Source organism: Acinonyx jubatus, chromosome B4 (genome assembly GCF_027475565.1).
Source record: "Acinonyx jubatus isolate Ajub_Pintada_27869175 chromosome B4, VMU_Ajub_asm_v1.0, whole genome shotgun sequence".
Classification (NCBI taxonomy): Eukaryota; Metazoa; Chordata; class Mammalia; order Carnivora; family Felidae; genus Acinonyx; species Acinonyx jubatus.
Window position 1 is genome coordinate 139,062,255 of NC_069387.1, and position 22,731 is coordinate 139,084,985.

The following is a 22,731-nucleotide window of genomic DNA, read 5'->3' on the forward strand; positions in this document are numbered from 1 at the left end:
CCTGACCCGCCCTCCCAGGAAGGCCAGGAGCTGGCGGGGGGGGGCACCTGTGTCGTGGCCTCAGGCATCCTGGTAGTAGCTATTGAAGTTGATGCGCAGCAGGAAGTCCTCCAGGTGGGGCTGGTAGCCGCGGTTCACCAGCTTGGTCACCACTGGTGGTGGAGGGAGCAGGGGAAACGGCTCAGCCAGGCTCCCCGGTAGCTCCTGCCCTGCGGCCCCCAAGCCCACCCGGCCCTAGGGGACAGTCACCTTTGAAGAGGAAATGGGAGTAGTACTTGAAGGTGCTGTAGGACTGCTGCATGAGGGCAAAGTTGGGGTGCTCGGCACCCCGTGGGCCGCCAGCCGGGACCCAGGGCTGGGAGATGAGCTGGCTGCGGAACTTGAGGACCAGGCTGAAGATGCTATGGATGACATTCATGACAGGTGCAGCCTTCTCGGTCAGCAGGCCCCTGGGGAGACAGGCGGCTTTTGGGGGGGGGGCAGCCAGTGGGAGACAGGTGGCTGCTGGGGGGCGGGGAACCCTACCACCACCACGGCTCGAGGCACCAGGAGCAGCTCACCTGAAGACGGCCTTGTGCAGGTACTCTGCGTGCGCACGCTGGATCTCCTCAAGGTCGCCCACCCCGGCCAGCCGGGCCCGGAACTCACACCAGGTGACGTGCAGTATCTGGTTGGCGATGTAGCCCTGCGTGACCTTCACGAAGTGCTGCATCTCGTGCTTGAAGAGCTGCAGCTGGCGGAACTGCACGGAGCCGGCCGCGCGGCTCACCAGGGCTGTGGGAGGGCGGAGGGGTCAGCCGGGCCCGGCCAGGGGCGGGCGAGGGCTCCGGCCGGGCCTCACCTGCGCGCTTGAGGTGGAAGCAGATGTCCTTGAGCGTCCACATCATCAGCTTCAGCTGCAGCAAGAAGGAGAAGATGCCGCTGTACCTGCTCAGGCAGCTCTCGGTGACCACGATGTTGAGGGGCCAGTCCACCTGCGGGCGAGGGGGGTGGGGGTGGCTCAGCGTGCCCCTGCAGCCCAGCCCCCTCCCCGCCCACTGGGCGACGCCTTGCTGACCTTGTACCTGAGCTCCAGGCAGTTCAGCACGTCCGGGGCGTTGGGGGCAAACGCCTCGGGCAGGAACTTGAGGGCAAAGGAGAGGTTGGCGGCATACGGGGTGTCCCCGTGCAGGCTGTACTGCAGGGCCTTGCTCAGCACCGAGTTGAGCACCAGCGGGTTGAGGAGCTCCCCGGGCGTCTGCCCCGCCCCCAGCTGAGGCAGGAGAGGGCACACGCGTCCGGAGGGAGTCCCGGCACCACCGCCCTCCCCCCACCCCCACCCGCCCCTGGCCCAGGGGTCACCTTCTCAAACAGCAGGTCGCTGAGGGACTGGGCAAACTCTCCATCCTCCATGAGCAGGAAGTGCCGCAGGGCCTCAAAGTGCGCCTCCAGGCCGAGCTCCACGAAGTAGTAGTCCACCGCAGCCTTGTTCACCAAGGAGACGCTGGCGGGCGGGAGGGCGGGGCCTAGAGTCAGGGGCGGGGCGATCTGGGGACAGGGTGCCTAGGGGCAGGGGCAGGGCCAGCTGGGGGCGGGGCCACGGCTCAGGTGCAGGACGAGGCTTTCCGTAGGGAGGGCACTCACTGCGCGGCCAGCGGGGCCGTGATGGAGTGCTTCATGAGCACGGGCAGCGGCAGCAGCTCACTGAGCTCCACCGCTGTCTCATCTGCATCCGACCGGACCCGGGGTTCCTCGGGGAGGGAGAAGGCCCGCGGAAGCCCGTGGTGTAGCAGGTGGGCGACAGGAGGCTCTGCTGCAGGACGGCACGCCGCTGTCAAGCCGTGAGGCCAGTCCGGCCGGGCTTCCGCCTACCCACCTGCCCACGTGGCTGGCCACTCACACATGGCCTCGTAGCTGTCCGGGTATTGCTCCAGGCGGTACTGCTCCGCCAGGCCCGTCAGGTAGGCCTGCTCCTGGCCCCAGCGCTGGGCCGCAGCCTCCTCCTCACCAAGGCCAGGGCTGCTCCCGGTAGCCACGCCTTCCTAGAACGACCAGGCCTCAAGGAACCCGCCCCTTCCTTGTAAGGAGGAGGAAAGAAAGGGGGAGGGGGGTTCCCCAACATGCTGCCCCATCCCGGAAGGCCAAAGCCCTCACTGCCCATGCCAGGCTGGGGGGAGTGGGGGCGGGTAGAGGCAGCACGGCTTACTCCCCTGACCCTTGACCCCCAACCATGTCTGCCCTGACCTGTGAGCTTGAAGGGTGGCTTGGAGAGAGGTCCTCAGTGTCCCCACTTCTCTCTGGTCCTGAGCAACACAAGTTGGGCAGGAGGGAGTATCAGGGTCAAGTGCCTCCTACAAGGTGGCTCCCCCCGAGTCCCCAGGGCCGCAGACTTCTTGCCCTTCCTCCTTGCCCCAAACCCCTCTTGGGCCCACAGGTGCCACCCATGATAGGACAGCTATGGGGGCCCCACTGACCTGGCTCCTCAGGGATACTGTCTCCCAGAGCTCCAGATGCGGCCACTGCAGACAGCGAAGCCTGGTCTCTCGCCTCCCCACTGCCGGAGCTGACCACGTGACTACACGAACCATCTGAGGCCCTGTCTGCAGGCCGCCGTGGCTCATGCCCCCCGACAGGGCTCTGTGCTTCCAGGCTGAGGCCTGACTGGGACTCATGGCCAGTGGGGCTCTGGTAGGGCGCGGGTGTATCGGGCTGGTCTTCCCCAGAGAGCGCACCCAGCACCACAGGGGACTGAGACACATGTCCGTGAACATTCCATCGTGGTCGGGCGGGGGTCACGTCGCACACATTCTCTCCCACCTTGATGCTGGCGTCAGACACGTGTCCGTGGACGTTCCATCGTGGTCGGGAGGGGGCCACGTCGCACACATTCTCTCCCACCTTGATGCTGGCGTCAGACACGTGTCCGTGGACGTTCCATCGTGGTCGGGAGGGGGCCACGTCGCACACATTCTCTCCCACCTTGATGCTGGCGTCAGACACGTGTCCGTGGACGTTCCATCGTGGTCGGGAGGGGGCCACGTCGCACACATTCTCTCCCACCTTGATGCTGGCGTCAGACACGTGTCCGTGGACGTTCCATCGTGGTCGGGAGGGGGCCACGTCGCACACATTCTCTCCCACCTTGATGCTGGCGTCAGACACGTGTCCGTGGACGTTCCATCGTGGTCGGGAGGGGGCCACATCGCACACATTCTCTCCCACCTTGATGCCGGCATCAGACACGTGTCCGTGGACGTTCCACTGCGGTCGCGAGGGAGCCATCCCAGAAGCATAACCCCCTGCGGGAATGCTGCCCCCTGGCACATGCCCAAGGAGCTGCCCCATGGCCTGGCTACTCCCCTCCTGGGAGGATCTGAGTCTAGGGGGGTGTGAGTGAGGCACAGCCATTGGCCCACCTGGGACACATGTGTTCTCCAGCTGCATGAGACTGTCCCTCCACAACTGCTGCCCCTCATTACTCGAGCCACTTCCTACAGTCTGGAGAGACGCTGGGGAAGCCAAGGTGACCACAGCCGGCCTCAGGATAGTTCTGAAATCATACTCCTGTGGCCCAGAGGGCTCTGTGCCCGCCACTTCAGACACAGCAGAGGGAGGCAGGTCTGAGCCGATGGTCTGCAGCGCCTCCTCCAGGATGGGGGCCACACCAGCGTGCTCAGCTTCTCCAGCCTCCCGGGCTGTGGGCAGGAAGTCTTGGATACCGAGGCCCTCGGAAAATGGCCCCGGCCTGTCCACCCGCTCTGGCTGCGGGCCACAGACCGCCGCGACCAGAGGCCGGGGGAGCCGCGGTGTCTGGGCACTCGGGCAATCATAAGCAGCCACGTGCCGCCCTGCATACCCAGAGTCACAGGTGCTGCCTCCGGCTAAGTGCTCGGGGCCTGGAGACGAAGCCTGAAACAGAAGTGGGTGTTGGTCCCTCCAGTCATCCGGCTCCGTCCCCCGAGCTCAGTTCTGCAAGCAGCACCAGAGCTCACCAGGTGGGGAAGTGTCGGGATGAGCCAGGCCCAGCACCCACTGTGCCCCCAGGGCAGCGCACACCGGGGCATCCAGCTCACGGAGCCCCCTGCTGCACCCCCGACGCCTGCCCCCAGCCCCTCACCTGGGAGTGTGCACCAGGGAGGACGGCTGGGGCCTCCAAGGACTTCTCGCACACGTCCTTCAGCATCTCCTGAAATTCAACCACCAGGGTGGGCATCCAGCCCACTCAAGCCAACCCCGAGCCTCAGCGCCCTCACCCACCGCCCACCACCCCCGTGGCGCGGAGACGAGAAGAGGCTCGTGCCGCACTCTCTCGCAGCCTGGGCCTACAGGGAGCCACGGCCCCGTCTGTGTCGTCTGAGGGCAGGACGCTCATGTTCCAGTCTTGGCGCCTCTAAGCAACGGATGCGAGTTACCGCCCCTCCCCCAGAACACAGGCCTGTGTGCCACCTCAGGGGCTCCGAGTCCCCCAAAGCCCAGGGGAGGGGCTCCATCGGAAACCACAGGGATACCCGAGTGCGCTTCTCATCTTCTACGAGGAAACGCAGCCGCGCGCCTGCCAGTCTGTGCCTCTGGATCTTCCACAGCGCCTTCTGCTCTCGACGAGCCGCTTCTGCAGACAACTTGCTGTAATGGTCCACCAGCGCCTGCCTGAAGCCACGCCCAGAGATGTTGCCACAGTCACCCGGTGCTGTCCAGCTGGTGCCCGGGAGGCTAGGATGGCTCACGGCAGAGGCCCTCGGCGGGCAGTCTGCACTGCTGGCAACCTCCCGGGCCAGCAGCTGCTCCCTCCGGCACCCCCACGGCCCCCGTGGGGGCCTCGCCGGGCAGGTCTTTCTGCCCAGAAGACTGGGAGCCCGGGTGGGCAGGCCCCCGCCAGGGCTCAGCAGATGACTGCCGAACAAATGCCAGAATGAGCCCTATGCAGCCGCAGCCGGAAGCAAAAGGCCGGCAGGGGGGCCAGGGGGGTGGAAATGAGCCCTACGAGGCCCGAAGCGAAAGGACAGGCAGGGGGCCTGGGCTGCCAGGCCTCTCTTCCTGAGCTGCACAAAAGGTGCCTTCCCAATCTGCCGGTGCCAAATGCAGAGAACTCGGGACAAATCGAGAGGTACACAGCAGCAAAGCCCAAAGCTACCACGTCGCTCCTGGTGATCTCGGCCCTCTCACCACAAGCACCCGGGTTCAGACCTGGGCTGGCTCATTCCCACCTGGCGGCCCCAGACCAGGGGCACAGCCTTTCTGCTACAAACAGGAGAACAATATCCAGCCACCCACCCACCCACACACACCAGGGTCCAGGCGCACACGCAGACGCATGCTCCATCACCAGTATCCCAGGTCAGGACCCGAGACAGACGACAAGCAGCAAGTGACAGTGCCCCCACAGAGGTGCCGCTGGGAGACACCAGGGACACAGGGGAGGGCAGGACAAGTTAATGGCACCAAAGCAAGATAAGCAGTCAGTTCAGGGGGACATTCTGCGTCCAGACTCCTACTCTCCCTACCTGGGAGATCTTCAAAGGAAAGAGAAGACCATCACAAGACCACCCCAGGAGGATCAGCCCGTGGCGGCCACCTACCTCGCCTTCCTCTCCAGCTGCTCCTCCAGGGCCCTCAGCCTCCTCTCCCTGTCACGGAGCTCTCGGGCATAGCCGAAGTCGCCGTCCGGGTCCTCCTGCCTGGCCGCCCGGCGCCTCTGCACACAGGACCCACACGCGGTCTTGCTGGTCACAGCCCGACTCCGTGGGCCCACACCCACACCGGGCCCCCCGGCCTACCTCCTGGTCCCTCACAAACTGCTCCTTCAGCCGCTGGAACTGCTCTCGCTTCCGGGCATCCAAGGCCATGCGTTCAGACGTCTGCCGGTCTGGTGGAGATGGGAGAGGCGGTGTTACCTGCAGCGGGGAGGCGGGGGGGGGATGACAGAACCACAGGGGGAGGCCCCGAACCCCACGCACCACTGAGCGCTCGCAGGACCCTGGATGCTGCCTCCCGGGCCTGGACAATCAATTCTTGTTTGGCGATTTCCATTCGCAATTCCTGAAAAGAGCCATCTGTAAACACCACATCCTAACTCCCTACCTCCTCCCTCCAGGCCAGCCTGGGGGTGGGGGCTGCGCACACTCAGGCCGGCCCCTCCAGCTTTGAAGGCGCCCCACCCTGCACAGCAACAAGGCGAGGTAGTCTACGCACCCTCAGAGCAACCCAGGGCCGAGACCCAGGGCCAAGACCCCAGGCCTGTGTGTGCCCACCCCGGAGGGCTCCCCGACAGGGAAGGAGGGCCAGCACCCTCCCCTCCTCCAGCTCTACCCCCTCCCCCTCTACTTGCTCTCTCAGGTCTACCCACCCCACCACCCTCCCGTATCTCCCTGTGGCCACCAGATGCCAGGCCAGAAAGGGCTCTCCATCAAACCCCTCCCCGGGGACACAAAATACTCAAAAGTTCGGGTCAGTACACCAGCCCCTTCCAAGCAGGGGGGGAGCTCACAGAGGCCACCGAGTACAGGAGCCTTGGGTCCTGCTGTCCTGCAGTCACTGCTCAGCCAGTCCCAGAGAAGAGAGGACAGAGCCCCTGCCCCGTGCACCCCCCACCCAGGTACCCTACCCGGACAGAGAACACGAGGGCCAGCCTCACCATGTCCCACGCCCCTCCCCATCAGCCCAAGGCCCTTAGAGGGAAGGAGGGGCAAGGAAAGGCCGGCACCTTCTCCTCCTTGCTGATGGAGCTGTGGCGCGCCACCCTCTCCATGCGCCCCACGTAGATGGCGCAGTCCCTCTCCACCTCCTTCAGCTCCTCCGGGGAGAAAATCACCGAGATCCGAGGGACAGGGACGTCGGACCAGCAGAGGTAGTGCTGCCAAGAGGGAGAACCTGAGGTGAGCCCAGCGACACACAGACCCACAGCCGGCTCCTCCTGTTTCCGGTGACTCGTGGGGACAGCTCGCTTTCTCAGAAACACCTCTTTCGACCAAGGGGCACAGCTCCAGGGCCATCACAGACAGGCTGTGGGGGTCTCTGCCCGGGCCAAGGCTGCCCTGCGGCACAGGCCATCCTGCCTCCCAGGAACAACCCTCTGGAAGCTGTGAAGACAGCAATCCCCTCAGCCTCCCTCACTGGGAGGAGCATGGGCCGTGGACACGGCACTCACAAACCGCGGTTGGCCCAGACGCCACTGCTGGCCGCCCCCGAGGCCTGGCCCTCCCCACGTCCGGGCAGCTCCATTTTTTCTTGGCCCAGCACAGGAGGGGCCCCGTTAGCCACAGGCTGAGCCTGGCCCCTCCCCAGCCCCATACAGGCAGCCCACTTGCCTCCCTGCTCAGACAGCAGCAGCACCCCTGGCGCAGGGCCTCAGCCCCACGGACGATGGGGAAGCTGCTGTCCAGGCCTCCCCTTTGGAGGAGGCAACCCTGGCAACCCCTTCTTCCCCACCCTCCCAGCCAGGACACGGCTCCCTGTGGATGTGGCCCAGCCCTGGCCCGCCTGGGGCAGCTCCCTGTGCAGAGGGACAGAGGAAACCCTTGCCCACCGGGGCGGCACCCCCCCACCCCCGTGCACAGAGAGGGAGGAGCCCCCTGCCCCTGAGCCTCTGAATGCCTCGACTTTCCCTCCTGCCTTTGAACAGAGCTGCTGGTGACACTCGGGGGAAACTGAGACAGCGGTCACCACAAACTAAGGACAGACGGCCAGGTCTCAGGGGACGGGGAGCAAGAGCACGAGAGGGGGCCGGGGGGCTCACCCGGGGGCAGCAGAGCTTCAGAAGGTTGATGGTCTTCCCGCAGACATACACGTCGTGTGCGATATGCTTTAGGAACACGGGGACACAGTCCTCCACCTCTTTGGAAATGAGCACGTAGCCGTGGGTCCAGTAAAACTTATCTGGATGTGGGACAGGACACACGGCTGGCCACCGTCAGGCACCGGCCCTGAGCCACCTGACGGCAGAGGCCCAGCCCAGCAACCCGCAGCCGCCTACCTCTGAAGCCCAGGTACTCGTGGTTCACCTGGATCATGAACTCGCCGTAAGTATCGCGGAAGAGCCCGCTGTAGACCCAGTCGTGAATGAACCTGCCGGGGCGGGGGGCGGTGAGGCGGCAGTCTGCCCGGCAAGCTGCGGTCCCCTCCTCACACCGCCCCCCCCCCCCCCCCCCCCCCCCCGCACCCAGCAGCTGCCTGACAAGAGGCCGCGGTCACACAGGTGCGTGGACAGAGCGGGACCGTACCTCGTGTAGGGCTCGCAGCTGGTCTGCAGCAGGGACAGCAGCACCGGGTAGTGTTCGTTACTGCAGTTGTCCAGGGCCTCCTGGTACAGGTAGGACAGCAGCCTCACCCCCTGGAGACAGCAGGGGAGGGGGCTCAGCGCACGCCCCACCAAGGGGCCTGCCCTCGACTGCCTCCCCAGTCCCGGATCCCACAGGGCCACCGCTCAGTTAAGAGTGCACAACTCGGGGCGCCTGGGTGGCGCAGTCGGTGAAGCGTCCGACTTCAGCCAGGTCACGATCTCGCGGTCCGTGAGTTCGAGCCCCGCGTCAGGCTCTGGGCTGATGGCTTGGAGCCTGGAGCCTGTTTCCGATTCTGTGTCTCCCCCTCTCTCTGCCCCTCCCCCGTTCATGCTCTGTCTCTCTCTGTCCCAAAAATAATAAATAAACGTTGGAAAAAAAAAAAAATTTAAGAGTGCACAACTCACGGTCGGGAACTCGGCCCTCGGTCCCCCGCCGCCCACACCACAGAGCTCGGCCAGGTACCTGGACACACGGACGGGCCCGAGTGAGGCCAGGCAAGAGACACACAGGGCCCCTAGGCCCGTGACACCTCAGCAAACGTGTCCCAGGCCCACTTCTGCCGGCCTCCGTGCTCCAGCTGGAAGAGCACCTGTACTTCGAGGACCCAGGTTCGGGGTTCCTGCCTGACCCCTCCCTGGACACCCCGTGCATCTCCACCTCCTCGCCAGGCCCGGGGGGGGACTCAGAGCTGCCCTGGCTGCACGACCCCTCCCCTACACTTGCAGCACCCCCACTGCCTCGCCCAGGTGGCCGCCTCTCTAGCCTGGATGACTGGCGGGACCCCTCCCGGGTCCCTCACCCTCTCTGCCCTGCAGCAGTCTGTGCTCCGCACGACGCCCTCCAGGTGCCCCCAGACTCCTGCCTCCCTCGCCGCACCCCACCTCCAGCCCTGCTTCCTGCAAGGCCTCCCCTCCCACCGACCCTCCCCCTCAACACCCCTTCTCCAGATGACACCTGCCACTGACGCCCTGCCTGGTGCTGGCTAGCTGGCCCCCGAGCGCCAGGAGCCGGGTCTGCAGGAACCCCGGTGCCCTTCGGGCAGGAGCCCCCAGCCCTCGACAGGGCCTGCCGCGGCGAGCCACCAACAGATACACAGCACGTGGCACCCGGTGACACAGTACCCAGCTCATGCATCTGGGCGAGGGCTGTCCAGACACGGACCGCGAGGGCCGTTCGCAAAGCCAGTCCCCCACCTGCCCCCACGCTCAGCCGCCATGCTGAGGCTCACCTGAGCTGCCGGCCCAGTTTCTTGAAGAGAAAGCCAATGGTGAGGAGGCTCAGGGTGGGTGGAGTGGAGAGAACGCAAGCCCGGTAATACTGTAGGTACCTCCTCAGGCCGCTGGTGAAGGCCTGTTGGGCAAGGAGGCTGGGAGGAGGGTGGCCAGGCCCCTGGACGTGGCCGCCAAGCTCAGAACGTGAAAGGACGCACTGGGGCTGGGAGAGGCTTGCCTTCCATCCCCCAAGCCTGCAGCTCCATGTTCCAAGGAACAGGCACCTATGGGTCATGCCCAGACACCCCAGCCGCACCAGGAAACCCCACGGGGACGCAGGTGCCAACTCGAGAGGGTTTCTGGCTGCTCAAACCACTAGGGTGGTGGCAGCACACGCGTCCTGGGCCCCGGGCCCTGGCCCTAGCTCAGCAGCCGTCTTCACAGGAGGTCTGCATGGAACGCTCTGGAACAAAAGTCAGTCCGCCCACCCGTCACGTCCCACAATCCCCATGCAGTCCCTCCTGTCTTCGTCAGTTCCCTTCTTACTGCCACGGGCCCAGCCTGCGCCGTCTAAAACCCGAGCCTCATCGCATCACCCAGTAACACTGCTGCAGGGCCCCACGTGAAGGAACCCGTGCGGCCCGGCCCCCGTGGGCCCCAGCGCTCTGCCTCCTTGGCTCAGCCTCCCTGTTGCTCTTCACTCAGCTCTCCCCAGACGCCCTGCTCCCCTGCTCTGTCTGGATGCCTGCTGTCCCCGGGCAGGGGGGAGCTCTGCCCGGCCTGGAGGCGGCCCGGTCGGCCCCTAGAACTTCGCCTGAAGGGAGGACCTTGTGTCAGTCACTGGGCGACTCCTTGAGGACCGGTGGGGACCAGGCAGCATGTACCCACCCCAAACAGCTCAGGCCCCCCAAATGCTGGCCATACCTCTAGCCCATGGCCCACAGTTAAGTGACAGATGAGCTGAAACATAATCACTGGGGACTCCGTTCCTCAAGAGTCACTACCGGGTTTCAGGCATTACCAAGGGAGGCACGAGGTTTGGTCTCAGTGCTCCCGGGGCAGAACCTATGAGGCTCCCTCCCAGAATTTGTCATAGCTGTCAGGACGGTCTGACAGCCATGAGACTCAGGCCTGTACCTGGAGCACGAGGCCCTTGCTGCATGAAGAGTCCAGTAGAGGCTGCAGGGAGAACTGGCTCAGGCGTGCGTAGTGTGTCCCACACTCGGCCACCTCTGACAGCAGGCTGCTGATGCTCTCGGGGGACGCTCCCGACACGTGGACACCCCGCCTCACCATGAAGGTCTGAGCTGGCTGGACAGGGCAGAGCAGAGGAGAGGCTACTGAGGTCGGGCGAGGTCAGGCACCACGTCCCCTTGCACCCACGCACCCAGCCACAGCGCTGCCCGGCTTCCCCGGACCGGGTGCCCCAAACCAACACACCAAAAGTAAGAGCCGAAAGCCAAGAGCAGACGGTCAGAAAGCACAGCCCTCTGTCCCACCCCAAGTACTGAACACACGCAGAAACACAACAGCATCCTTCCTCACCGACCACACTGAGAAAGACGACGTGTCCAGGAGGTCAAGCCAACCATGGACAAGGGTGTGGGAACACGAGTGACCTCCCACACTCCCTGAGAGGCCCACACAACAACGTCCTCGGGGGCAGAAGCTTTAAAACAGTGCTTGCCATTCGATCTAATGACGGACTCCGAGGGACGTGTCCCAAGGAAATGATGGATGGTTGCTGCTGAGCTGCGCCCTGCAATGACAGTGAGAGCCACAGAGGCCAGCCCCCCTCAGCACTGGCACCTGGCGGGCAGCGGAAGGAAGGGCAACACGCAAGCCGGCGGCCCACACCCGAGTGGAGGCCTCAGGCACTCCCAGCCGAGGCATCATTCCCACCAACCCAGGACCTCCCAGCAGGTTAAGGTGGTAAATGTTCTGTGTATCTTATCACAGTTTAAAGAAAACAATGACAACAAACCACCCTCCCAACTACAGAAAAGCCCAGGACCAGATGATTCTACCAAACAAAGAACTGACACTAACTATTCTCAAACTCTTCCAAAAACTGAAGAGAGGGGAATGCTTCCTAATTCTAGGCAGCCAGTACTACCCTGCTTCCAAAGAAAGATAAAGACAGTACGAGGAGGGAAACTACAGGCCAACATCCCTTGTGAGCAGAAATGCAAACATCTTGGATAAAATACGAACAAATCAAATCCAGCACCATATTAATAGGTGATTCAACCTATAAAAATCCATCAATTCGGTCTTTGCTGAGGGTCACACTGAGCTATGAGCTGCTTCAGAGCTGTCTTTGGAAGTCAGCCCCGTGGCAGAAAACATCAAGACCCAAGTTCAAGAACTACCAGTCTGCCCCTACATTTTTAAGTTTATTTATCGGGGGCGGGGAGGAATGGAGGGAGACAGAATCTCAAGCAGAGCCTGATACAGGGATCACACCCAAGAACCGTGAGATCATGACCTGAGCTGAAACCAGGAGTCACACACTTAACCGACTGAGCCACCCAGGTGCCCCCCCATTCCCCTGACTGCCCTTTTTGACAGCTGCTTTCCCCAACCAGAACCAGACCAGGAACCGTGGGCAGAACTATCTGGATTTCATGACTGCTGGCGGAAGTGATGTCTGTGGTCAGATGGTGACAAGTCTCTCTGTCCCTGTCCCGGGTGCAGCCCAGGACGATCACTGGGCAGAAGGCATGTTTCCTGGGAAGACTGGAACTGGCACCACCCACCTCTCCTCCACCTACCTCCCAGGGTGGTGAAGGGGCACCTGTGTACGTGGTGACTCCCACCCTGGGATCCTGAATCATGGCTTAAGTAACAACAAATACTCGTTAAAGAAGTGAAGTGAAAAAAAAAAAAAAAAAAAAAAACAATCAATGCAATAGGCTGCATTAAAAGAAAAAAAAATACGATTATCTCAATTGATATAAAAAAAGTGTTTGACAAAATCCAACACACTCTCATGATGAACACACTCAGTAAAGTAGGAAATATAGGAAACTTCCTCAACACAATAAAGCCCACGTACAGAAACCCACAGCTGACAGCACACTCAACGATGGCGAGTCTTTTCCCCCAGGACGAGGAGATGCCTGCTTTCACCACTTCCGTTTAAAGTAGCACTGGAAGTCCTAGCCAGAGCAATGAGGCAAGAGAAAGAAATAAAAGGCATCCAAGCTGGAAAGGAAGAAGTTGTCTATTTGCAGAGAATAGGATCTTTAAAAAAAACTCTTTTAATTAAAAAAAAAAAATTCTTTTTTAGTGTTTGCTTCTTTTTGAGAGGGAGAGAGACAGAGTGCAAGTGGGGGCGGGCCAGACAGAGAGGGAGATACAGAATCGGAAGCAGGCTCCAGGCTCTGAGCTGTCAGCACAGAGCCCGTTGCGGGGCTTGAACCCACAAACTGTGAGATCATGACCTGAGCTGAAGTCAGACACTTAGCCAACTGAGCCACCCAGGCACCCCAATGATGGGATCTCATATACAGGGAACCCTAAAGAACTCCAACCCTGACACGCAAAACGCATCAGAACTAATGAACGTATTCAGCAAAGCGGCAGTCTACAAAACCAGTTACTTCTATATACTAGCAATGAAACATCTGGGGTGTCTGGGTGGCTCAGTCGGTTAAACGTCTGACTCTTGATTTCGGCTCAGGTCATGACCTCGCAGTGAGTTTGAGCCCTGTGTCAGGCTCTGTGCTGCCAGCATGGAGCCTGCTTGGGATTCTCTCTCCCTCTCTCTCTGTCCCACCCCTGCTCTCCTGCTCTAAGTAAATAAATACACATTAAAAAAAAAAAAAAAGATACAGAAAGGCTGGATACCGTAAGTCTGCAGAATAACGTGTACAAAAGGCTTGATGTTTGTAAATACATCTGTTTACTCTACAAGTGCTCGGCAAGAGGCAAAAAGGATGCCCTAGGCCCCGCCCACCAGCCAGGAGCTGCCAAGAGCCCTGGGTAAAGCCAGCGACAAGGTCTCCAAACGGCATGGCCCCCTCCTGCCGGGCAGGTGCTCCTGGAGGCTGAGTCTGCACCTATCTGAGCGCAGGGAAGGCTCAGAGGGCCCCTTGACACTTCTTAAGGCTAGGCAGGGAAATGGGGGGCACACTTCTACTGTTTCACTAATAGTAATAAACGTCTCACTTTTGTTCAGCTTTACAAGGATGTTAATAAAGAAACACTGTTTAGGACTGAAAAGAGAAGACCGTCGCCATGATCTCCGGGCAGGCCATGGAGCCGGCTTCCAGCCACCCCCAGCACCCAAAGGTTCGCACATGAGGCCGCCTGCTTCCCGCAGGGGCTCCCTTCTACCCCGTAGAGCGCCAGGCAGACGGCAGGCCGTCGACACCATGTTGGTGCGGTCACGGTGCGCCGGCGCGCCCTTACCTGGCAGAGGGAGAATGTGGTAGACACAACCCCGATCAGGACATTCAGTGCGTCTTTCACCAGTTCGCACTCCTTCACCAGGACGGGCTGTGGGGCCTGCAGGAGGCCCCCGCCCAGCACCTGTAGCTCCCCTTGGCGGAGCCTGCAGAACCTGTCGAAGGTGTCCCTTCCCGCCTCGGTGAGGTAGGGCTCCTCCTTGTGGCCGGGGGGGCTGTGGGGGAGACAGAGGAGGGGGCACTGAGCAGGCGAGGCAACACGCGCACCTTAGCCGCACGAACAGAAGGCAGGAGAGAGGGGGACTCGCAACAGTAAGACCAGGTGTGAAACCGAAGCAGCAGCAAACGCCCCCACCCGCCCAGTGCCCAAGGGGCACCCGGAGGCCCTCAGGGTGACAGTCACAAGGTATCTGCATGTTAAGAATAAGCACAATGTTCACGGCAGCATTATTCACACCCCAAGTGTCTATGGACAGATGAATGGATTAACAAAACATGGCCTGTCCATAAAATGGGGACCATCCGGACTTGGAAAGGACGCTGTGACAGACGCTACAGCATGGAGGAACCCTGAAGACACCCCGCTAAGTTGCCTGATCCAGGTACAAAACTGTTTCCTTAAAATGCTTAAGATGGCAAATTTCACGTCGTGTACACTCTGCCCCCCCTCCCCCCCCCCCCCCCCCCAGGGAAGGAGTGAAAGAGAGCTTGCTGAACACGCCGGGCGGCCGGCAGGGGGAGCTCGTGGTCCCCACCACTCCGGGTCAGGGACTCCGGGCAGCATCTCCCGGGCAGGAGGTGCGCAGCCAGGCTTCCCACAGGCTTCCTCCTGGGAGGGTGCAGAGCCCAGAGCAGCTGGAGACAGCGAGAGCCCCCTGCGGGCCCCCGGAACGTGTTATCGAGGTTTCCTTTATCCCGTTCCTCAGAGCAAGTCTCACAAACTTTCAGGACATATCAGGTACGTTGGGCCTCGCAGAGGGCGCCTCTGGGCACCAGCAGCTCTGCCTCCACAGGGTCCTTCGCCAGGAACTCACAAACGGTGTCTACACAGCACAGCCATATCGTTCAGAAGCAGCCAAAAAAAACCCAGTATTGCTTTTTAAATATTCCTTTGGAAACTCTCAACCCTTACTGAAAAGCATGAAAGCCTGGTTTTTAAGATCCACCGAGAGAGTCATTTCTTAATAAAGGGAGCTCAGGGAATACAGACCCTTTTACAACTCTTCTCATTTTTAATACCTAACCAGCTCTTTTCTCTTCCTCTGCAAAAAAAAAAAAAAAAAGTAATTTTAGGTCTAGCGTATCAAAAACATATCAGAAAGAGGATCATTTATTCTTCAAAGACAAAAGTCATTTCCTGTGGGGGAAGAGCTCCAGGCTACAGGACATTCCCACATCAGCCACGTGTTTGACCACCAGCACGTTTTGATCCCATCAGGAGGGATATACAAGGTCAGGAACAACACATCTTAGAAGCTGTTAAAATACAAATGCTTTTTAATCGACAACACACCATAAACGGATTTTCCCCTTGTTCAGCAAGTATCGGGGAGCAGCCAGGTGGACAAGCCCTCAGGGGCCGGCGCTGCAAAAGAAACAAGGAAGCACCGACTCGGAACCCAGGGCCAGGGAGGGAACAAGAGGCCCTGGGAGCAGCAAGAAGAGAAAAGGGGTCAGCGTGAGTGGGGCCGGGGGCCAGGAGGACGCCACAGGAGGGCCGGCCCTCGCTCCACACCAGGGGCAGCCATCCAGCGTGGCAGACGGAGCAACGAGGTGCCGGCAGTAGCACGAGCTGTGTGGAGGCGAGAGGGAGGGGCAGAAGGAAGCAGAGAGGCCAGTCCTGAGGCGTCCAGATGGGCAGGTGGGGCGTGGCCAGACCACGGACATCAGCCCTCACCTCCCAGGGGAAAGAAAAGCCCGAAGAAAGGAAAAACCTCTCAAGATTCGAAGTCCTTCCAAACGCTCCTCCAGGGAGTCCCTCCGGGCAGGTGTGTGCACGTCTCCCACACCCCCGGCTGCTTCTGCCCCCACCCTTCCAGGGCCGACCCCAGCAGCACCGTGGCCACATGCGCCCCCTTTGGGAATTCAGAGCCGAGGGAGAAAAGCGCATGAAGGAAAACCTATCCCCACAGGGAACTCCGCCCTTAACATAAAGAAACCGTTGCGCCCAGAACGGGTGGCGGCCACAGAGGAATGGCAGAGAAGCCCAGCAGCAGGGAAGGCGGCCCGGTGCCGGAGCTGGTGGCAGGGTGAGGCACAGAGGAGAGGTCCTCCGGGGTCTCAGTGGACAGGTCACGGCCCTAGGGCTGTGGGGGGACAGAGAGCACCGTCCTAGGGCTGTGGGGGGACAGAGGTCACGGTCCTAGGGCTGTGGGGGGACAGAGGTCACGGTCCTAGGGCTGTGGGGGCACAGAGGTCACGGCCCTAGGACTTTGGAGGGAACAGACGTCACCATCCTAGGGCTGTGGGGGGACAGAGGTCACGGTCCTAAGGCTGTGGGGGGACAGTGGTCACGGTCCTAGGGCTGCGGGGGGACAGAGGTCACGGTCCTAAGGCTGTGGGGGGACAGAGGTCACAGTCCTAAGGCTGTCGGGGGACAGACGTCACGGTCCTAGGGCTGTGGAGGGGACAGACGTCACGGTCCTAGGGCTGTGGAGGGGACAGATGTCACGGTCCTAGGGCTGTGGGGGGACAGAGGTCACAGTCCTAAGGCTGTGGGGGGACAGAGGTCACGGTCCTAGGGCTGTGGGGGGACAGAGGTCACGGTCCTAAGGCTGTGGGGGGACAGAGGTCACGGTCCTAAGGCTGTGGGGGGACAGACATCACGGCCCTAGGGCTTTGGAGGGAACAGAGAACACCATCCTAGGGCTGTGGGGGGACAGAGGTTACGGTCCTAGGGCTGCGGGGGGACAGAGGTCACGGTCCTAGGTCTATGGGGGGACAGACGTCACGGTCCTAGGGCTGTGGAGGGGACAGACATCACGGTCCTAGGGCTGTGCAGGGGACAGAGGCCACGGTCCTAAGGCTGTGGGGGGACAGAGGTCATGGTCCTAGGGCTGTTGGGGGATTGACGGCTCTGCCTCTGGAGGGATAGCACCTTCCCTAGTGCCCACTAGTCTGAACTCAGGGTAGGAAACTAGCAGATGCCCAGGATCCAAACTGAAACAAGCACCAGAGATTTACCAAATGAGTTTGATCAGAAGACCTCCAGGGTCTTGAGGTCAGGGGGTCAGGGGTCAGCGTTCGGGGGGGTCAGGTTCCCACCAGGACAGGTGAATGTGGGGCCCACAGCTAGCTGAAGCGTGGCCTAAAGGTCTCCCTGGAGAAGCCACCCATGGTGGGCTGAGAGGACAGACTACTGTCCTGGGGGCTCGGCCAGTCATCCTCACAGGGAAGACCACTGTGGTCAGCGGCCTTTGGGGGACACCAAGGAGATTAAGTGCATTCAGAACAGGGGCGTGGACAGAGTGATCTCCTAAACGGTGACCTAGAAAAGTAGGATAAATGAGATACCACCAAGCAAATGTTTGCAAAAGAAAGTGCTAGCTTCTTGGCCCAGTCTTGACTCACGTGAAAGGTTAGCAGCAACATTTAGACTCGCTGTGCGCGCACAAGACAGGCCTGAAGCCCTAACAGGAGGTTACACGACAGGAAAGACCACACGACCACTAACACCAGTGGCGCTGAGGGAAGCAGGGAGCTGGCCATCCCTGGAGGAATCTGCCTGCAGAGGGACAGGTGGCTGCCCAGCAGGAGCCACGCCTGAGCACAACCAGCACCTAAGTGCCCATCTGCAAGCCTGCGGCCACCCTCGGGAGACCCCGCCAGAGCCCAGGGCCGCATCAGAAGGCACTCGATGCCCTGCTAGCCCTGACTCTTCCCCTCACTGCTCCCCAAACTGGCAGACTACAGAACTGCCAGCAGATGACATGGGAAAAGAAGGTTCCAGGAGTAACTGCTGGGAAATGTGTGTCCTCTGTCCCCATCCTGGGAGGACTCGGGAGAGGTCCTGAGTGCAGAGGCCTCTGGACCAGTCGAACCCAAGGACGGAGATGCTGGCCCCAGTCAAGGCAGCACTGTGTGACCGGAACTTATCAGCCAGACAGCAGCACCGTCAGCCCCAGATGTGAAGACCCGGGCACACGAAGAACGCCCCCTCACCGGCACCCTGTGCCTAGGGAGCACCTCTTCCTGACCCTGACCACATAGGCCGCCAGCCTGCCCTTGACACCTCTGACCGGGAGCCGTCACGGTAAGGACGTAACTCAGCTGCCAACGGACTGTCTGAATTGGAGAAGTCACTGGCACAGGGCAACCTCTGTGGGGCCGGCAGGTCCTTCCCCTCGGCATCTTTCTCACCTCCCGTGACCCGGGCAATTCTATAAAGTAGCCTGACTGAAACTGCCAGGCTCCTAATCCCATTGGAGCCAGGCTACAAAGCCATGCTCACACGTGGGGGGGGGGGGGGGGGGTGCATTTCACGGTTAAAAGCACACGTACCATCCAACTTGTTCCCAGCACCTCCGCTTGCTGGCCTCATAGGTGAGCACAGCATCCCACAGGTCGATGTCCGGGGTCATGCCTGGTTCAGACTGGGAGTCAGGAGTCAAGTTAGATGCTGACTGGAACCCTTCATCTTCCGACTGATCCACACTCTGAGGAACCTGGAGACCACAGGGAAGAAGGAAACACCACGTATGCCTTTGGGTCTAAATTTCAGCCAAGTGTGATCAGAATTCCAGGACTTTTCCATACGCTTCCAGTTACTAATTACAAGAAATACCTAGCGGAATATTTCCTCTATTTCTCCCAAGCACATAGGTACTACACAACATTTTCACTACCACTGAATCATTTAAGGAATTAAACGGATTATCAATTTCCAGGGATGCCAGGATGGCTCATTCGGTTAAGAATGTGACTTTAGCTCAGGTCATGGTCTCATGGTTCTGGAGTTTGAGCCCTGCGTCAGGCTCTGTGCTGACAGCATGGAGCCCACTTTGGATCCTCTGTTCCTCCCCTATTCGCGCTCTCTCAAAAATAAATAAACGTTGGAGAGAGACAGAGCATGAGCAGGGGAGGGGCAAAGAGAGAGGGAGACAGAATCCGAAGCAGGCTCCAGGCTCCGAGCTGTCAGCACAGAACCCAACACGGGGCTCGAACCCACGAACCATGAGATCATGACCTGAGCTGAAGTCGGACGCTTAACTGACTGAGCCACCCAGGTGCCCCCAAAATAAGTAAACATTTAAAAAACAGTATCAACTTCCAATTTAATAAGACATATAAGTGTCAACATAACTTACGACAGAATTTTTCATGAAATGCTTCTGATCTGGAAATTCCATTTTGGGGAACCCAGGGAAAAAAAATCACAGTGGACACAAGAAAATGTATGCACGCCAAGATGTTCATGACAGTGAGAATTTCTTGTATCAGGGGAATAACAGTAATGACAGCACATCCACCAACAACAGAAAGGCACAAAACATAAAGGCCAACAATGATTTCTTTAATAACGTAGGACATATCCCACATTGTAGGTGAAAAATACTGCACATGTAGTACAAACCAGTATTTTGTTCCACGTGGCTACTGAGTGCTCCATGTGGCTGGCACAAGGAGGGACTGAACTGGTTACTTTCTTGTAATTAACCTAAGTGTAACTAGCAACTCTGGAGAACAGAGGAAGCGACCTCCCGCCTCACCTCTTAACAGAGGACTCACAGCCTGCTGCTCGGTCCGCAGGTGGGCAGAGGTGTCCTTGCCCGCGAAGCGGAAGCCCACTCCAGCAGCCCCGCCTCACCACGGCTCAGCCACCAAGTGACCGGGACGGGTGAACTCTCCTACCTTTACCATGACCCAGGGAAGGTCAAAAGAGGCATTTCCAAATGCCCTGGGAGCTGGAGGCAGGACAGCAAACACTCTACCTTAATGGCTAGTCCAGAGAGGTCTGCGCTGTCAGGCATCGGAGGCAGGTCCAGCCGGACATCCATGTCGTATGTGCGGCTGTGCACAAGGGCACCGAAAAGCGAGACCCGGGTGTCTCTCTCAAACCTGTCGCTGCAAGGGTCACCGTATGAGAAGAGCCCAACGGTGGGCAGGCCAGTGCCTGGTGCCGCCTCCATCACCTGAAGCGCTTTCCGGACCATGTCCTGACATAAGTACTCCTCTCTGGAGATCAAAGACTGAACGTCCATCTCAAACACACTCAGGTCGTAGCAGTCGTAGCCGCTGTAGGGCACGTTTCTCCCAACATGCTTGTTGTTAAAGAAGTAGTCCCGCTTGCGCTGCAGAACCTGAGGGGGCCCGCTGCCCGCCAGCCGGACCAGGAGGTCCAAAACAGACGTCACCTCCGTCAGCGGACAGCCAGGGGCTGCTTGGAGCTCCTCCACAAGCTCCTCCAAACGGTCAGCCTCGGGGCCGAGACCGCCTGCTCTCAGGTCGAAGGACAGCAGGAGGACCTTGTTCTTCACCGGGAGTTTCGAGAGGTCGGCCTGCAACTTGTGAGTCTCCTCTTGAAACAGATTTGTGAAAAGAGCGTTGTAGGCAACCCTCTTGAGGCCCTGCTTGGCCCTCTTGCGGCTCACGCCGCGCTGGCCCAGACGGGCCTTCGCCGCGGGCAGGAGGGCCTCGCACAGGTCGTCGAACAGCTGGGGGACGCTGGCCATGGCCCCGGGGTCGCAGCTCCAGGCCCTGGGGCGGGAAAGCCTCCCAGCCGCGGGAGAAGCTCAGACGGGGCTGAACGCCAGGCGGCCCCCTAAACCCACACCCAGAGGCTCACAACTTGCACTCCCAGGCTCCTGCGCTCCGCGGGCCCGCCGCCCGCAGCTCGGCAGCGCTCCCGTCCAGCAGCCTTCAACCTTTGGGGGGTCACGGATGCGTGACAAAGCCCAAGAGCCTGCGCCAGGGCCGGGCGCAGGGCACGCGGCCGGCTTCGCACGACCTGCCGGCGTCCCAGAGGGGCGGAGCGGGCGTGGGGCTGGCGGCGGGCAGCGTCCCCGCACGGGGCTCACCCCGCTAACCGACCCCGGTTCCAGCTCCCGCCACCGCCGCCCCCCGCGCGGCGTCACTGCCCCGCGACCCCGCAAGCGCGCTGGAGCCGGCGCGCCGGAATTGCGTCATCGGGAGGGGCGGGGCAGACCCGGAGGCCGCGGCGGGCAGGGCACTTCCGGCTGGGAGCCGGAGGCCTAGGTGGGGGAACTGAGGCCCACCGCGGGCTAAATGAAGGAGGCGGAGTCAGGTTGGGAAGGTGAAAATGAGCCAGGGGGAGGGCTCAGCCCTGCCGGAGGGGAGGCTGGGACGGGAGTGTCCCCCGAACCCCGCTGGGGGCTCCGCGCGGGAGGGACTCTGGCCCGCCGCGAGGTTTGCGTCTGGGTGGACACCCCCCCCCGCCCTGCGCCCCGCTTCCCTCCAGTGCGCTTTGGCTCAGACCCGCCCAGCTTCCCAGCCCCCGCCCCCCGCGAAGCCCCGTTCCTCTGTGGGCTCGCCTGGGGTTTGCCGTAGCCCGCTTGGTCCGGACTGCACTCTCCACTCTTCCCGAAGAAACCCATTTTTGCTGGCAAAATAACTTTCATTTTTAAGGTTAATGTTGCTCGGTGACCTGGAGTCCCGACAGGAAACCCGGCAACTAGCTTGGAGCCGGCGAGCGGACAGGCGAGAACCTGTCCGGTTGGCAGCTGCCAGAGCGCCCGGCTTTGTCGCCCACCCTGGAGCTGGAGGGCGAGTTTGCTCGGCGCTCGGTGTGCGAGTGCCAGGTTACCCTCGGCATCTGTGTGATGGCCGTGGGTCAGCCTCCTCAGAACTAGAAGGTTCGGGAAGCTGTTTGATGGGGGTATGGAGCCCACGGCTAGGAAGGAATTCCCCAGACTTCTTTGGTGCAAAAAGGTGGCTTTATTAAAGCAGGAGGACAGGACCCCTGGGCAGGAGGAGCTGGGCTGGACTGGTTATATACTATGGACTTGTGCGAGGTAAAGGTAACAGAGAGTTTTCCAGAAGGACTTTGATACGCCGAAGAGAACTCCTAAGATACTGGAGACCTCCCTGTTGTCGGGCTACGGTTGTTTTCTTCTAGTAAGGCATTAACATTAGGACAGTATGGGGTTCCTGGAGAAATGTTATACTCTGCATTTGTCAACGGGCAGCAGGTAATAAATTTAATGTTATTTACCGTTTCCTTCTTGCCTTTGTTCCCACATCACATGGAGGGGAGGGGAGTGTTGGGGCTCCAGGAAACTGAGTCCACAGTTTTCTGCAGATGAGACTATTGATGAGATTGCCTTTTTCTTGTAATTTACTAAGACATTTGTAAACTTCTGGAGACTCTCAGTTTGACCATTTGTTTTCTGTCCTCTCCTTTGTCCTTGGGCAGCGGGAGTGCCTGAGGAACGTCACATGTACCCCACCTCGGGGAGGGTTGTGGGGTGTCAGCTTGCCTTCTCCCTCATCATGTTTGCTCTGAAAACCTCCAAGAAATGGGAGCCCAGACATCACACTCCTTTGAGGACATCCCCCCTTTCCGGGACCCCAGCCAGTTGTATGTTTAAAAACTATGGTGACTTCTCGTGCAGTTCTAACCAAACAGACCCACGGAACCAAAAGTAATTTAGAACGTCAGGGGCCATTGTGAGGAACTTTCGATCTCCCCTAACTTACTTTTTTCAAAACCGGACAGCCATGGCTCTAAAATTGTCAAAACTGGGGCGCCTAGGTGGCTCAGTCGGTTGGGCGTCAGACTTCGGCTCGGGTCATGACCCCGCACTCCATGAGTTTGAGCCCCACGTGGGGCTCTGTGCTGAGAGCTCGGAACCTGGAGCCTGTTTTGGATTCTGTGTCTCCCTCTTTCTCTCTCCT

General features: G+C 60.4%; 1 protein-coding gene across 5 annotated transcripts in view; it reads right to left on the bottom strand.

Annotated features, from left to right (window-relative positions):
* Positions 1–20,971, bottom strand: part of TUBGCP6 (tubulin gamma complex associated protein 6) — a 31,219-nt gene extending 10,248 nt beyond the window's left edge. For 3 of the 5 annotated variants that reach the window (XM_053199569.1, XM_053199568.1, XM_053199567.1), the window contains exons 1-25: positions 19,809–20,971; positions 18,379–18,542; positions 13,883–14,093; positions 10,604–10,777; positions 9,484–9,605; positions 8,660–8,717; positions 8,196–8,305; positions 7,949–8,040; positions 7,712–7,851; positions 6,680–6,829; positions 5,934–6,015; positions 5,754–5,842; positions 5,556–5,671; positions 4,488–4,626; positions 4,097–4,165; positions 2,454–3,888; positions 2,224–2,276; positions 1,880–2,021; positions 1,624–1,792; positions 1,342–1,483; positions 1,058–1,252; positions 842–974; positions 561–774; positions 250–449; positions 48–152 (exon numbers count right to left, since the gene is read on the bottom strand). In XM_053199569.1, the coding sequence (XP_053055544.1) occupies positions 61–152; positions 250–449; positions 561–774; positions 842–974; positions 1,058–1,252; positions 1,342–1,483; positions 1,624–1,792; positions 1,880–2,021; positions 2,224–2,276; positions 2,454–3,888; positions 4,097–4,165; positions 4,488–4,626; positions 5,556–5,671; positions 5,754–5,842; positions 5,934–6,015; positions 6,680–6,829; positions 7,712–7,851; positions 7,949–8,040; positions 8,196–8,305; positions 8,660–8,717; positions 9,484–9,605; positions 10,604–10,777; positions 13,883–14,093; positions 18,379–18,542; positions 19,809–20,549 (5,232 nt within the window). In that variant the 5' untranslated portion in view covers positions 20,550–20,971 and the 3' untranslated portion in view covers positions 48–60. Of the gene's footprint in view, positions 1–47; positions 153–249; positions 450–560; positions 775–841; positions 975–1,057; positions 1,253–1,341; positions 1,484–1,623; positions 1,793–1,879; positions 2,022–2,223; positions 2,277–2,453; positions 3,889–4,096; positions 4,166–4,487; positions 4,627–5,555; positions 5,672–5,753; positions 5,843–5,933; positions 6,016–6,679; positions 6,830–7,711; positions 7,852–7,948; positions 8,041–8,195; positions 8,306–8,659; positions 8,718–9,483; positions 9,606–10,603; positions 10,778–13,882; positions 14,094–18,378; positions 18,543–19,808 lie in introns of those variants that run through there. The other 2 variants (XR_008288935.1, XM_053199570.1) reach the window with 2 other exon arrangements.
* Positions 20,972–22,731: the final 1,760 nt, after the last annotated feature.